Here is a 13,989-nt window from a genome sequence, read left to right as displayed (position 1 = left end):
TGTGTCATTTTGGTCTCTTGTGTACAGTTGTCTCATTAGCAATCATACCACATCTTCTTTTTTATACCTAAGTATAAATACGGTGGAGAATACGGATAAGACTTCAGTACGACTTTGCCCTTGGCAAGTAACACAAGCTAATTCCCAGCAATTTTAATTTACACATACCGCTACCATGAATCAAACCAAGTACAAATGTAGTATACTAGTAACCAGACAGCCAATATAAATAAAAAAGAAGATGTGGTATGATTACTCTCCCCCTTTACGCCCCTCCTCAATGCTCATCAACTTCATGCTTTATTTGGCCTTTATAACTTTTTTTGATTTGAGTGTCACTGATGAGTCTTTTTTAGACGAAACAAGCGTCTGGTATAAATACAAAATTTCAATCCTGGTATCTTTGATGAGTTTATTTTCAACCACTGGTTCGATTCCACATCTGGTGGAGTTTTTATTCCCGGAGAGTATCACCAGCCCAGTAGTCAGAACTTCTGTGTTGACAAGAATTATCATTGATATGGTCATGATTATAAATCAGCTCTTTACAAAACTGAATTTTTTAAATACTAAGGCTTTTCTACCTCAAAGTAGATTATAATTACTTTAGCTGTATTTGGCAAAACTTTTAAGAATTTTTGGTCCTCAATTCTCTCCCAACTTGTTACTTTATTTGGCCTTTTTAACTTTTTTTGATTCAGGCGTCACTGTCGTGAGCCTTTGTAGACGAAACATGTGTCTCGTATGAAATCAAAATTTCAATTCTGGAATCTATGATGACAAATGGATGAGTTTATTGGTAATTTCGATTAAAAGTTCTTTCTATAAATTATCCTCGTCTCATGGGTTTTTGCAATTTTAAGAATGCACATCACAATTTCCATTGAAAAAGCATGCATGAGGGTGGTAATGGGGGTACCTTCATGATGAATAACGGTAAAAAATCTTGCCAAATGATGTTAACAGTAATTTTTGGTGCATGACTATAAAATGTGCATTTTCTTTTAGACTATTAAAATATCAATTGATTTTGACGACTCACGTGAACTTTTTTTTTTAAATAACGGTAATGATAATCATTTGAGTGCTCTGAAAAATCAGGATAAGGATATTTTGACGAAAATTGACAAATCACAGTAACATTTAAATCAATTTGACACTAACAGTAGCCGAAAATGACCATTTGACGGAACCCCCCTTTCATGTGAAAAATTTGGTTGATTATATAGGGAATCACTGAAGCATGACTGGAGCGGGCCCCCCTCTTAGGAAAAGTTCTGGATCCGCCACTGCTCATATGTGTACACAAATTTCTTGCTATTTAAGAGGGTTTGGATGGGGTTAAATGATTAAAGAATAATGCCCTTAAAAAATGAAGATTAGAGAATAACGGGCAAAAAAAATGAAGATCAGAGAAAAAAGGGGTTAACTTTTTGAAGATTAGAGAAAAAAAAGGTTAATTTTTTGAAGATTAGAGAAAAAAGGGGTAAAAATAAAATGTTTAAAGGATAATAGACCACCCCATCCTGACCCTCATTTAAAGTTGCTGTAGTAAATATTTCTAAATTTTCAGTCATTGTCAGAGGCGGATTTAGGGGAGGGGGCCAGGGGGCCCGGGCCCCCCCTTTTTGGGAAAAAATTTGGTTGCTTATATAGGGAATCACTGAAGCGTGACTGGAGCGGGCCCCCTCTTAGGTCAGTCAGTGGGCCCCCACTTATGAAAATTTCTGGATCCGCCACTGATTGTCATGACGAAAACAAAGGTTGCAACGTTGTGATGTCGTAAGAGACAAAATAAATTAGCCTTGCAAGACGTAATTTTTTTTAATTTTTTATTTAAAGACCCAAATTTAAACTGAGAAAAAGGGGGACACATTTTATCCTACTGACAAGTAGACTTTGTCGTTCTGTTGAGTGTTGACCGAGGAATTTTTTAAAAATTCAACCTATATTTTACAAAAATTCACACATACAGGAAGTTATTTATTGTTCATTTAAAGGATGACACCATTCACTGTAGGCTAATTTCTATTTTCAATATATATATACTTACCACAGTCACCATGCGCGAGCTCTTTTCACAATTTAAGGAATGTCTGACTACCAACTGAAATGTTGTAAAAAATATTGTATATTTCCTTTCGGTGAATATGCATTTAAGTAAAAAAAGTGTGTTTGGATATAACTGGAGTCTAATTTATGTTTAAATGGCATATCCAGGATATACCTTTAATCAAATTCAAATTAATGTGATTTTTGAATGTTGGAAAAATAAATCAAACCCACCTTAAAATTTGCAGTTACTTCCCTTGTCATGCACAAAACGTCACGAAAACGTGAGGAATCGTTTTCAATATGGGTGGAATCAGAAAAAATGAAGATTTTAACATATTGGGGCATATTGTTTCCCCCATTATATTTAGGAAAGTAAATTAAATGTCAAACCAACAAGTTCAATACCAGCTAACTTGCAGCCAAATTTCATTTAGATATCTTGTACCAGCCAAAAGTTTTATTAAAAAAACATGTCAAATTTGTCAGGAGTGTGACGCTTTTTGTGTGACAGGATTTTTTTTTAATAATTTACATGTTGAGTAAAAATTATTATGATGAATGCATGTATATGAAGATGGTTTATAATCATTCTTCAATACTAGGTTTTGTAGATTATAGATTGGTGTTATCATTGCACAAATATTATGTAAATAAATATACATTGTGAAAAGGTATGTACCAAAAATTAATATTGGCAAAATTTGATAATTTCTAAATTAAAGTGTTATGGTTGTATTTTAAAGGAGTATTTGTGTGTAAAACTGGTAAGTATTTATTGTATACATGTATAAGCTATCCATAAAAGGCTATACAGACATCCTGAGGTGCATAATTCACATATTGGATTAACTTCTATACAAGCACCCAAAAATGTCAGGAGTGTGACAACTGTCTTTAAACATGTACCAAAGAATACATAGGACTTAAATATGTTCTTCTTCTTTATTTTTCAGTAGTGGCTATTCCAAAGAGAAGAAAATTTTTTATTACAACTGTGATATGTTTATATCATAGATGTGGGAGTGCATTATATATGTCAGGAGTGTGACGCTTTTTTTAAGGCATTTTCTGTCAATTCATAATTTCACATGGACAAGTTCAACAGGTTTCTTTGTGTTAGAAATGTTAAAACAAAGTTATATTCCTATCATTTACCTCTTAAATGTGTTATTTATCATGATTGTTTTGACACAATAAGTTTTAATTAGTCATTTTTCTATTTTTTGTGCACAGTAATGCAAATTTATCAAAGGAAATAAGTGTGTACAACTATAAAATCATATAGGAAAGTGAGGAAATGAATTTTGTACAAAATAGAACAATCATTTTGAATTTAAATGGTATATTTAAAGATGTTTCAAGGATTAACCATTCAGATGTAATTCGTCACACTCCTGACATGAATTTAACAATTTAAGAAAAATATGAAAATTAGCTTTATTTTTAGGACAGATAGTTGAAAGACAGCTAGTAATTTAGAAACTTTTGGTAAATCTTCCATTCCTTAAAACATTCACTAGACTTGCTGACATAAGCCAGGCAAAATTATCTGGAAGAAATGATTCAAAGAAAGAGACTTGGAAAGAGAAAACCCGCAAATATTGGCTGAATATAAAATTAAAAAATTATCAGAGGAAGTTGGACAATCTTAAACAAAATAAAAAACTACAAAACCATGCTAACAAAAAAAGTCTTAAAGAAAGAAGAACTTTGAATTCCAAATTTGATAAACAATATAAAGAAAAACAAAGGCAGTAGCAGAAAAACAGTAGAAAAAAAGGAAGAAAGATAAATAGAAGTTGGGTTGAATAAGGACTTAGAATCGAACAAAAACAGCTCAAAAATTCAAATGAGAACAGATCTGTAACTGTGTCAGATTCCAGATCTACAGTGAGAAAACCTGCACAACACACAAGAAAACAACTGCCACAAAACCCAAATGCTTGGACGAGTTCTTTGAAACACATCATAAAAAATGCTACACCCAGAAGGGCCTTCTAGAAGGGATCATTTATAAGCATTTTTGTTTTGTGGCAATTGTTTTCTTGTTTGTTGTGCAGGTTTTCTCACTGTAGATCTGGAATCTGACACAGTCACAGATCTGTTCTCATTTTAATTTTTGAGCTGTTTTTGTTTGATTCTAAGTTCTTATTCAACCCAACTTCTTTTTTATCTTTCTTCCTTTTTTTCTACTGTTTCTCTGCCACTGCCTTTGTTTTTCTTTATATTGTTTATAAAATTTGGAATTTGAAGTTCTTCTTTCTTTAAGCTTTTTATTGTTAGCTTGGTTTTATAGGTTTTTATTTTAAGATGGTCCAACTTCCGCTGATCAATTTTTAATTTCAGATTCAGCCAGTATATGCGAGTTCTCTCATTCGAAGTCTCTTTCTTTGAATCATTTCTTCTAGAAAATTTTGCCCTGCTTATTTCAGCAAATCTGGTAGATGTTTTAAGGAATGGAAGGTTTACCAAAAGTTTCTTCATTTTACTAGCTGTCTTTCAATTATCTGTCCTAAAAATAAAGCTAATTTTCATATTTTTCTTAAATTGTTAAATTCATGTCAGGAGTGCGACGAATTACATCTGAATGGTTAATCCTTGAAACATCTTTAAATATACCATTTTAAATCAAAATAATTGTTCTATTTTGTACAAAATTCATTTCCTCACTTTCCTATATGATATTATAGTTGTACACACTTATTTCCTTTGATAAATTTGCATTACTCAGTGCACAAAAAATAGAAAAATGACTAATTAAAACTGATTGTGCCAAAACAATCATGATAAATAACACATTTAAGAGGTAAATGATATGAATATTACTTGGTTTTAACATTTCTTACACAAAGAAACTTGTGGAACTTGTTCTTGTGAAATTATGAATTGACAGAAAATGCCTTAAAAAAGCGTCACACTCCTGACATATATAATGCACTCCCACATCTATGATATAAACATATCACAGTGGTAATGATTTTTTTCTTCTCTTTGGAATAGCCACTTCTGAAAAATAAAAAAAATAAAACATTTAAGTCCTTTGTATTCTTTGGTAGATGTTTAAAGACAGTTGTCACACTCCTGACATTTTGGGGTGCCTCTCTTTGTGTTTTTTTTTAAATGGTCCTAAAAAGAAAGTCCTGTTCTATGGGTAAAGATATCAGAAATTGAAATCAATGATATAGCAATGTGTTTAATGATTTTTTGTGAAAGTTTAAAGCATTTTTCAATCTTTATAAAATATGTCAGGAGTGTGACAAAATACTGAAAATAGAAGGCTTTTTCTACATACAATTACATTAAAACGGTACAATGAAATGACATTTTGTTTTTTGCAAATGATCACAAAATCTCAGGGCTTTCAAAGTTTACTATTGTAACTGAAATATATTAAGATTCTTTTTATTGGCAAAAACTTCAATCACTAGTTACTATTATTTTTTTCAAATTAAGCTATTCAATTTGATTGTTATTATATGATTTAGCAGAAAAGATGGAAATTTTGGTTTTAAAATTTTCCTTTTTATATTGACTTTCATTTGGAAAAGGTCTGAGCAATGTTTTCTTGACTGTTTTATTACCAAACTTGTTTTTAAGTAATATGGTTTCTGTTAAATATTTTTGAGATGTATGCTATTAAAATTTAAGATTATTCAATGTGTCTGTTTCGTTCGGCCTGAAACTTTGGAATTATAAAATTTAAAGTATTGGTAATAGGGCAAGACAAAAAGAAATACAAAATATTAAGTTTGAAATTGGACCCCCCTTGTCACACTTTTGCTTCATTTTTTCTGATTCCACCCATATGTCAGCCTCCAGTACAAAAAAAAGAAGTTCCTAATTTCTTATAATATTCATCGAAGACATTCGTAGTTAGCAATGTCATCCCTTGATACATGGGTCAGCGACAAACTGCATGATATCTTAGGAATATCTGACAAATACATCTCACAGTATTTGATTGGTTTGTGTAAAAAAGCAACAAGCTCAGATGGATTCATTGATAACCTCAGAGAAACTGAAGCAGTTGACATTAATCCACAAGTTATCCAATTTGCGAAGGAATTATGGGAAAGGGTAACTTAAATAGTCTTGTACAGAGAATTATTGGGCTTTGTTGGACACCTATAGCATAGGTTTCATTCAAATGTACTTTTTTACATGCCCCTAGATGTGACGCTTTCGAGACGAAACAGCCACACAGTGACACTTCCATGAGTCATGACGTCCATAGGATGTGTCGACCATAATGCAAAACCTACAAATGACACATTGTCCATACTTTTTTGTTTAACTGTAGAGCATGATTCTACAGACATGAATCTGTGACGGGTTTGCCCTAAATGTTGCCACACACCACAGATTTTTAGGGCTCAAGTTCAGGAGGAGACTATGCGATTTTGCCACAAAAATCATGTTCTCCTGGGTTACAATTGGTGCCCAATTAAAGAATCCCTCTGTCAACGTATATTTGTTCCGCCTAGCAGAAGTTCCAATGGAAACTTTGTTATAAACATTGTCATAATATCTATTCCTGTTGGAACAAACATTCTATACCATTTATTCCGTTAGGAACATATGCTGTGTTTTTATTCTTGTTGAAATAATATTCCAGAATATTTTTTCCTTTTGGAACTTATATTATGAAGGAACTTCTATTCCGTGACACCACAGTGGTTAGAGAGAATATTTAGCTTGTATATTTCGTTATGAGAGTCATAATGATATGATGACTCCTGAGGTTTAGGAAGCGTGATTGGACAGCTTCCCTTAATAACATATGGCAGATAGCTAGTTTGCCATAAATAATTAACATTTATATATACTATAAATAATGTGTACTCCAAGTGAATTACATATAAAAAGCATCTATACTATTAAACGAGAAGACCTCATTTTGTGTGTCGCTTCTCTTTTTTCCACAATAAAGTAATCATCATGCCTCTGTGTCCTGTAGGTCCTGCATAGTCGCATTTGTCATCCATTTTTATGAGTATTCAGATTGAGTTATTTTGGGATAAAAACAAAAAAAAACGCATCCGGATATTGATTCCGTCATTGGGCGAAATGTTAAGTCATATTAGACTTCTGGTTTGCGCTTTTCTGTATTCTTTGAACATACATATACTACGAATAAAGTGTAACTGTATTTTCTATCTGCTATCTTTTTATAGTTTACTATCCACGGCGGTCACAGAGTAAACAAAAAGAGAGAGAGTCTGTAAAATATAGAAATGACCGCCGTGGATCGATTAGTAACCTGAGAATTGAAAATAAAAAGCAAATACACTTTATTTATAGTAATGAACGTTCATTATATACAGTTAAGCGCTAAAAGTATGCATGTGTTATTTATGTTAATACAAATGAAAAAAAATGAAGGAGGAGCAGGGCTAGGAAAACAATTGTCCTGTCCCAAAGCACCTGACTTTTGTTACCTTTTCTGAAATTCTCCATCAATTAAATCTTTTACAAAAATTCATTATAACAAAAAAAAAAAGAAGTTGTGGTATGATTGCCAATGAGATAACTCTCCACAAGAGACCAAAATGACACAGAAATAAACAACTATAGGTCACTGTACGGCCTTCAACAATGAGCAAAGCCCATACCGCAAAGTCAGCTATAAAAGGCCCTGAAATGCAATGTAAAACAATTCAAACGAGAAAACTAACGGCCTGATTTTCGTACAAAAAAAATGAACGAAAAAAAATATGTAAGGCTTATACATAAACAAACGACAACCACTGAATCACAGGCTCCTGACTTGAATGTTCTTAATATACTAAATGTATGTTCATATTGAAATTAATAGAAAACAAAAAAAATGGGAAATAATTTACCATCTACTTGTATATATCACAATACCTTTTAGAATTTAAATAAAATTTATTGGCGAAAAAAAGCTATTGATGGCGTGTCTTATTAAAGTATGGCTCTGTTGTCTTTTCATGATATGGCTGACACAGCATGGATGTCATGTCTTGCATTGTTGACTCCATTTTCCCAGGGCTCTGTTGACCTTATCTTCAAGTATAAATTCAATTTTATTATTGAATAGCGTTTAGTTTTATATATTCAAACAAACAAACAAACAAATATTTTGATTGATATTATTCACATATTTATGTAGTTCATGCTGATTAATGACAATGTGTAATCTGAAACAATAATGCTTTTCGAAATGAAAAAGATAAATCTTTCACCTGATTTTTTTTTTAAATGCAATTGCCATTGACATGATTAATGCTGAAATATTATTCTCCAACAGGTCAACACTTTGTAATATATTATCTATTCAAAAATCCTTTAAAAAACCCAAATACTAGGTAGTTTGTGTGTTATTGCTTGGAGTACTATTGTGTATTTAATATATGCAGATATGTTCTACAAAATGTCCAATATTTTCAGGCACCAAGAAAAGCTGTAACAGAAAAGGCAGGAAGAGTTTTAGAAAGGCAATCATTAGAGCTACAAAAGAAGAACCAGAGTTATAAACTTGTATCGTCTGGAAGTGAGGAGGATGAATATTCTGTCCAGCCAAAGGTAGACAACTCTATCCTAAAAATATGATGTACATTAAGATTTGAGTTAGTTTACATGAATCATGAATACTGTGGATTCATTTATTATCGTGGAAACCAATTTTCGTTGATTAAGAAAAAAATGTATATTTGTGGATATTTAATTTTGTGGCTTTGCCAAAGTCTGCATACAAGCCAACAGAAAATTTGTCATTCGTTGAACATTTAATTTCGTTGGTCACCTGTACCAACAAAATCCATGAAAACTTGTATCCAATGAATAATAATGAATCCACAGTAAAAGCATTTGGGCAAGCGATGAGACAGCAACTAAACAAACACAAACCAAATGAAATCGACTAGATGTCAACATATGTTTGTTTACACGTGTAAATACAATATGTTATAATTTTATTACTTTTCAAGCTAAAATTTGAGCAATGTTAGAAACACATTAAATTTTTTTGAGGATATGTAGTTTGAGGTGTTTTTATGCAGTTAAGCTGCATTATGCGAGCACCCTAGATTTGTGTTCTACCCAATAAATACTGAAATACTTGCCATTGTTATTTTCTAGCTGGTTACTATGTTATATGTAACTAATTGAACACGTTTTTAATACTTTTTATTCTGGATTACAAAAAAAATGACCAGAAAAACCTTAAATGATCGTCGAATCAGCCTAAAGTTTTGAAGTTACACACATAGGAAGTAGTGCTCATTAGGAATCATTGTGTAGTTTAGTATGACCTGTGCTTTTTGCTAAGATGTCAAAGAACAATTGTATGAAATATTTAATCGCCGAAAATCTCTAAAGACAAGTAGTTTAGATTTCCCAAATGGCAAAAGTCGTAGGAATATTGTTTGTCATCAATACGTAGTACAACTACGTCAGTAGTCTATTTATAAGTTCAACTGTTCATGCTGTTGGCGGAAATTTCAAATTAGAAGATGAAATTTTTGAATCTTTTCAATTTGGAGGCAGGGGTGCAAATTAGCGGTGGTCCGAGGTCCGCGACCTTCCACTTTTGAACGCGGAAATTCGACTTAGTTTCTAGCTACGCCCGACGGAGTCAACTTCCACTTGAAAGAAAATAAGAAATAACTTTGCAAACCTTTTCACCAAAGTCTCCAAATAAACGCGAATAAACGATCTAAAAACTTATTTTCATCATAATAGTTCATGACAGCGATGTTCATTTTGTTCAACCGCTAGCTTTATACAGAAAATCGCAGACAAATAATGTGTAAATTCGAGTAAAATAGTATCAGATTGACAAAAACAACATTGTAAACACAATAACAATGGCTGCCGTGAAGATAAAATTTACAATATTGGATCCGATTCCGGAAGCGGATAAGGGTAATTCCGGGTTTTGGCGATCAACTACAAAAAAATCCAGGCAGGTGTCAAAATACATCTATGCATGGTAAATGAATATAAACACTAGAATTGAAAACCAAAATATATGTAAAAGAAAGAAAAAGCAGAAAATATTTTATACAGACACTCAAAATTACTTTTTGAAAAATTTTAATGTCAAAATCCAATCATGACAATGTGACAGCTGGGAACAGTATATCTAACAATATATATATATATTCATGGTCATAGTATAAATTTACTTTATCAGTGATAAATGATGATAATACATGTGAGATGCCTTAAAAGGTGTATACATATTACAGCAATTTTGAAGGGGTATTTTTTTCTCAATTTTGAAGGGTCAATTAAAGTATTTGGAAGTTTCTAAATTTTACTTTACTTTCACAAATAATGCAACTATATTATATAATACCTGAATGTAAGCAAATCATATGATATATAGGTAACGTCCTTTAGACCACTCTACCCCCTTCTGTTTGATAACTTGGAAACGATCGAGATCCCCACCCCTGAACCATATATTCAAGTATAGGACAATATAATAAATCAAATATAAGGGGAGTCCCTAGAGTCACATACCCCCTCCTGTTTGAGAACTTGGAAACGGTCGAGATCCCCACCCCTTAACCATATATCTTCATGTTTGTGACAATATGAAAAATCAAATGAAATATAGGGAGAGTCGCTGGGGGTCACCCCACCCCCTCCTCTTTGAGAATTTGAAAACCGTTGAGATCCCCACCCCTCAACCATATATATTCATGTATGGGACAATATAACAATTCAAATGAAATATAGGGGGAGTCCCTGGGGTCACTGTACACCCTCCTGTTTGAGAACTTGGAAATGGTCAAGATCCTCATCCCTAAACCTTTAATACTTATGTATTGGACAATATAACAAATCAAATGAAATATAGGGGAAGTCCCTGTGGCCACCCCACCTCTCCTGTTTGAGAACTTGGAAACGGTTGAGATTCCAACGCCGAAACAATATATATTCATGCATGGGCCAATATAACTAATTGAATGAAATATAGGGGGAGTCCCTGGGGTCACCCTACCCCTTCTGTTTGAGAACTTGGAAACCAATGAGATCCCCACTCCTAAACCATATATATTCATGTATGGGACAATATAACAAATCAAATGAAATGTAGGGGAAATCCCTAGGGTCACCCTACCCCTTCCTAATTGAGAACTTGAAAACCATCGAGATCCCCACCCCTTAACCATATACATTCATGTATGGGACAAAATAACAATTCATTTACATTTACTTTCGGCCGGTCAGTCAGACCTCACCTTTGATCCCTGTAGTAGTGAACATTTGTCTGATTCATGTCTCATAACTTTTGTACTATAGAACACAAACTCAGTTTTCTTTCCAGGGAAACCAGTCCATTCATACTATTACATGTTCGTACTAAGTCAACTTGTACTACTAGCAGTCAACTAAAACCAACGTTAACTACCAAGTAGAACAACTGCAATCATTGCAAACTTGTACCATAAAAAATATGCATTGATATATACATTGCTTTTGAAACCTTGATAACATATAAATTATTTGCCTTAATAATTAATTCATTAGATAAACATAAATGTACTAATGAATGTTTAATGTTGACACAGTTTTCATAATTACGTTTGCCTTGGTTTTGGGTTTTTGGTTAACTGCCTTCAGCGCTTTGATTTATCTTTCAGAGACGGAAGGCAGAAAAAAGACAGAAGCATTTACGTAAGAAGCAGGAATCTTCAGATGAAAGTGATGCAAATCCAGATAGGTAGGAGTCTAGTTAAACCAAAAAATTACACTTCAGTTCCTAAATGACATATTTTTAAGCTGTTACAGAAAACTAAAAAACAAACATGTACAATTTGTATAAACATCTCAAATCAACAGTATACACTTTTTTCTGGCTATGAGTATTAGAACAATAAACTTGCTATTAGCTTGTAAATAAGTGTTTTATTATGCAGACAATTTTTTAGCACATAAATGATGCTTTTATTGCTGTTCTGTCATTTGGAAAAAGCTATAAAGTTCTGAGACAACAAATCACCCTCTCGAATCAATCTGCCTTTAAATTGAAGAAAAATGTAAGATATTTCAGGCAGCAACTAAACACAAATACATATACAAGCCTTCAATAGTTAGCAGAAACCATGCCCAGTTAGTCCTTCAACAGAAAATGATTTTTTTTCATGTAAAATTTTTGTAATGTTTTTGAATGGGGTTATTATTACCTTCAAGATGGTTTTAATATAAACATTAGGCAGGCTGCATAAATGTCTTTTTGTGTCATTTGTTTCAAAAGTCAAAGTTAAAAGCTGTTTTGAGTTTGTAGAAACAGACTAAAATATTAAACTTTATCCCTCATGTTGTGTGAGTAGTTTCAAAATTGTAATCTCTTTCAGGGACCTTGATGCAGATGATAAAATGGATTCAGATTCGAGTGATTCGGAAAAAGAAAGGTTACAGGATCTTGAAGAAAGGGACAAATTTGCAAACAGACTCAGAGAAAAAGATAAAGATTCACAGAGAAAAGTTATGTCAAAATCAGAGAAAAAGGTAAAAAGGGGTATTTCAAAGTAAATATGGTATATACTGTCTTGAAACATTCAAAGACTTTTGAGAACAGAAATCCAGAAGGTGATTAAACAAAACGAAATTTTTCATTTGTATCTGGCAAGCTTTCAGTTGAGTACAGCTTTATTTAAATGAGGAAATTTTTGGTCAAAGGGACACAACTCTACTATTACAGTGAAAGGAGTAGGTCCAGTAAGACCCCTTTTTGGCCCCAAAATATAGCAGTTTTACAAAATTGTTAAAATGTAAACTTTCAGTTATTTATTGGAAAGTAGAATGCCTATGCTACATAAATATGGACTTTTTGACAAAAACCATCTGAAAAGTGTCATTTTTTGTCATATTTGATCGATTTTTCATATTTAAGCTTGAATGGGAGTGTTTTTTTAAATGAGTAAATCAGTTAAAACCTTACACTTAAATTAATTGAATCAAGTGAAATAGACACTAAAGTATTTAAAAAAAGTCCAAAATTTTTCTCCAAATGAACCTGAAGTTTGAGGCCAAAATTGGCCCTTACCAGAACTACTCCTTTCAAATCATCCTTTATCATCCTGCAATTATTTTTATCATTTTAATCCTAAAATTTGTTTGCATGTATTTTTCTGTTGTTATGGTATTTTCTGTCTTCATAGTTTTACAGTTACTGATCTTTTTCTTCTTAATTTTTCTATGTAGGCATATGAAGAGGCAACAAAACGTCTGCAATTAGAAAGAGAAAGCAGAAATAACATAATACCAGACTTAAGAAAGAAATCTCGAAGAGACTACTATAAAAAGAGACATAGGGATAAACTAGACGATTTAGAAGCTGAGATCATAGATGAAGAATTTTTATTTGGTGACATGCCGTATGTATCTTGTTTCTATTATTTTTGTGAGTTATTGATTCCTCTGTATTGAAACAGTTGTGGAGTAATAAGGGGAAGATTCACAGCAGTTTTCAAAAACTAGTTTTGAGTGTACTGGTGGTCCTGTGACTCTTTACATTTGGAAATGAGATAAATTGTAAAAGAGATAACAATTTACGTGGCTTGCTTTTTCTCGAGCCTTCGACTTTAGTCGAAAAAGCGAGACATAGCGATCCTACATTCCGTCGGCGGCGGCGGCGTCCACAAATATTCACTCTGTGGTTAAAGTTTTTGAAATTTTAATAACTTTTTTAAACTATCCTTAAATTGTACGAAACTTTGACAGAAGCTTGTTTATGATCAGGAGATAGTATCCAGAAGTAAATTTTGTAAAAATAAAATTCCATTTTTTCCGTATTTTACTTATAAATGGACTTGGTTTTTTCTGCCAGGAAACATTACGTTCACTCTGTGATTAAAGTTTTTAAAATTTTAATAACTTTCTTAAACTATCCTGGAAATGTACAAAACTTGGCCAGAAGCTTGTTTATGATCAGGAGATAGTATCCAGAAGTAAATT

At 32.5% G+C, this 13,989-nt stretch overlaps 2 protein-coding genes across 2 annotated transcripts in view; one reads left to right on the top strand and one right to left on the bottom strand.

The window, feature by feature from the left end:
• The window catches only part of LOC143063396 (influenza virus NS1A-binding protein homolog), a 55,857-nt gene extending 53,728 nt beyond the window's left edge, over positions 1-2,129 (bottom strand). The window contains exon 1 of the mRNA XM_076235526.1: positions 2,054-2,129. The gene's annotated coding sequence lies outside the window, so the exon portion shown is untranslated. The remainder of the gene's footprint in view (positions 1-2,053) is intronic.
• A 187-nt stretch (positions 2,130-2,316) lies between these two features.
• LOC143063395 (pre-mRNA-splicing factor ATP-dependent RNA helicase DHX16-like) overlaps positions 2,317-13,989 on the top strand; it is a 48,548-nt gene continuing 36,875 nt past the window's right edge. Inside the window, exons 1-6 of the mRNA XM_076235525.1 lie at positions 2,317-2,359; positions 5,868-6,132; positions 8,467-8,601; positions 11,673-11,752; positions 12,387-12,540; positions 13,237-13,409. Of these exons, the coding sequence (XP_076091640.1) occupies positions 5,935-6,132; positions 8,467-8,601; positions 11,673-11,752; positions 12,387-12,540; positions 13,237-13,409 (740 nt within the window). The 5' untranslated portion in view covers positions 2,317-2,359; positions 5,868-5,934. The remainder of the gene's footprint in view (positions 2,360-5,867; positions 6,133-8,466; positions 8,602-11,672; positions 11,753-12,386; positions 12,541-13,236; positions 13,410-13,989) is intronic.

The sequence above is a fragment of the Mytilus galloprovincialis genome, chromosome 2 (assembly GCF_965363235.1).
Source record: "Mytilus galloprovincialis chromosome 2, xbMytGall1.hap1.1, whole genome shotgun sequence".
In the NCBI taxonomy this organism is placed as follows: Eukaryota; Metazoa; Mollusca; class Bivalvia; order Mytilida; family Mytilidae; genus Mytilus; species Mytilus galloprovincialis.
This window is presented reverse-complemented; position numbering and strand designations above follow the sequence as displayed.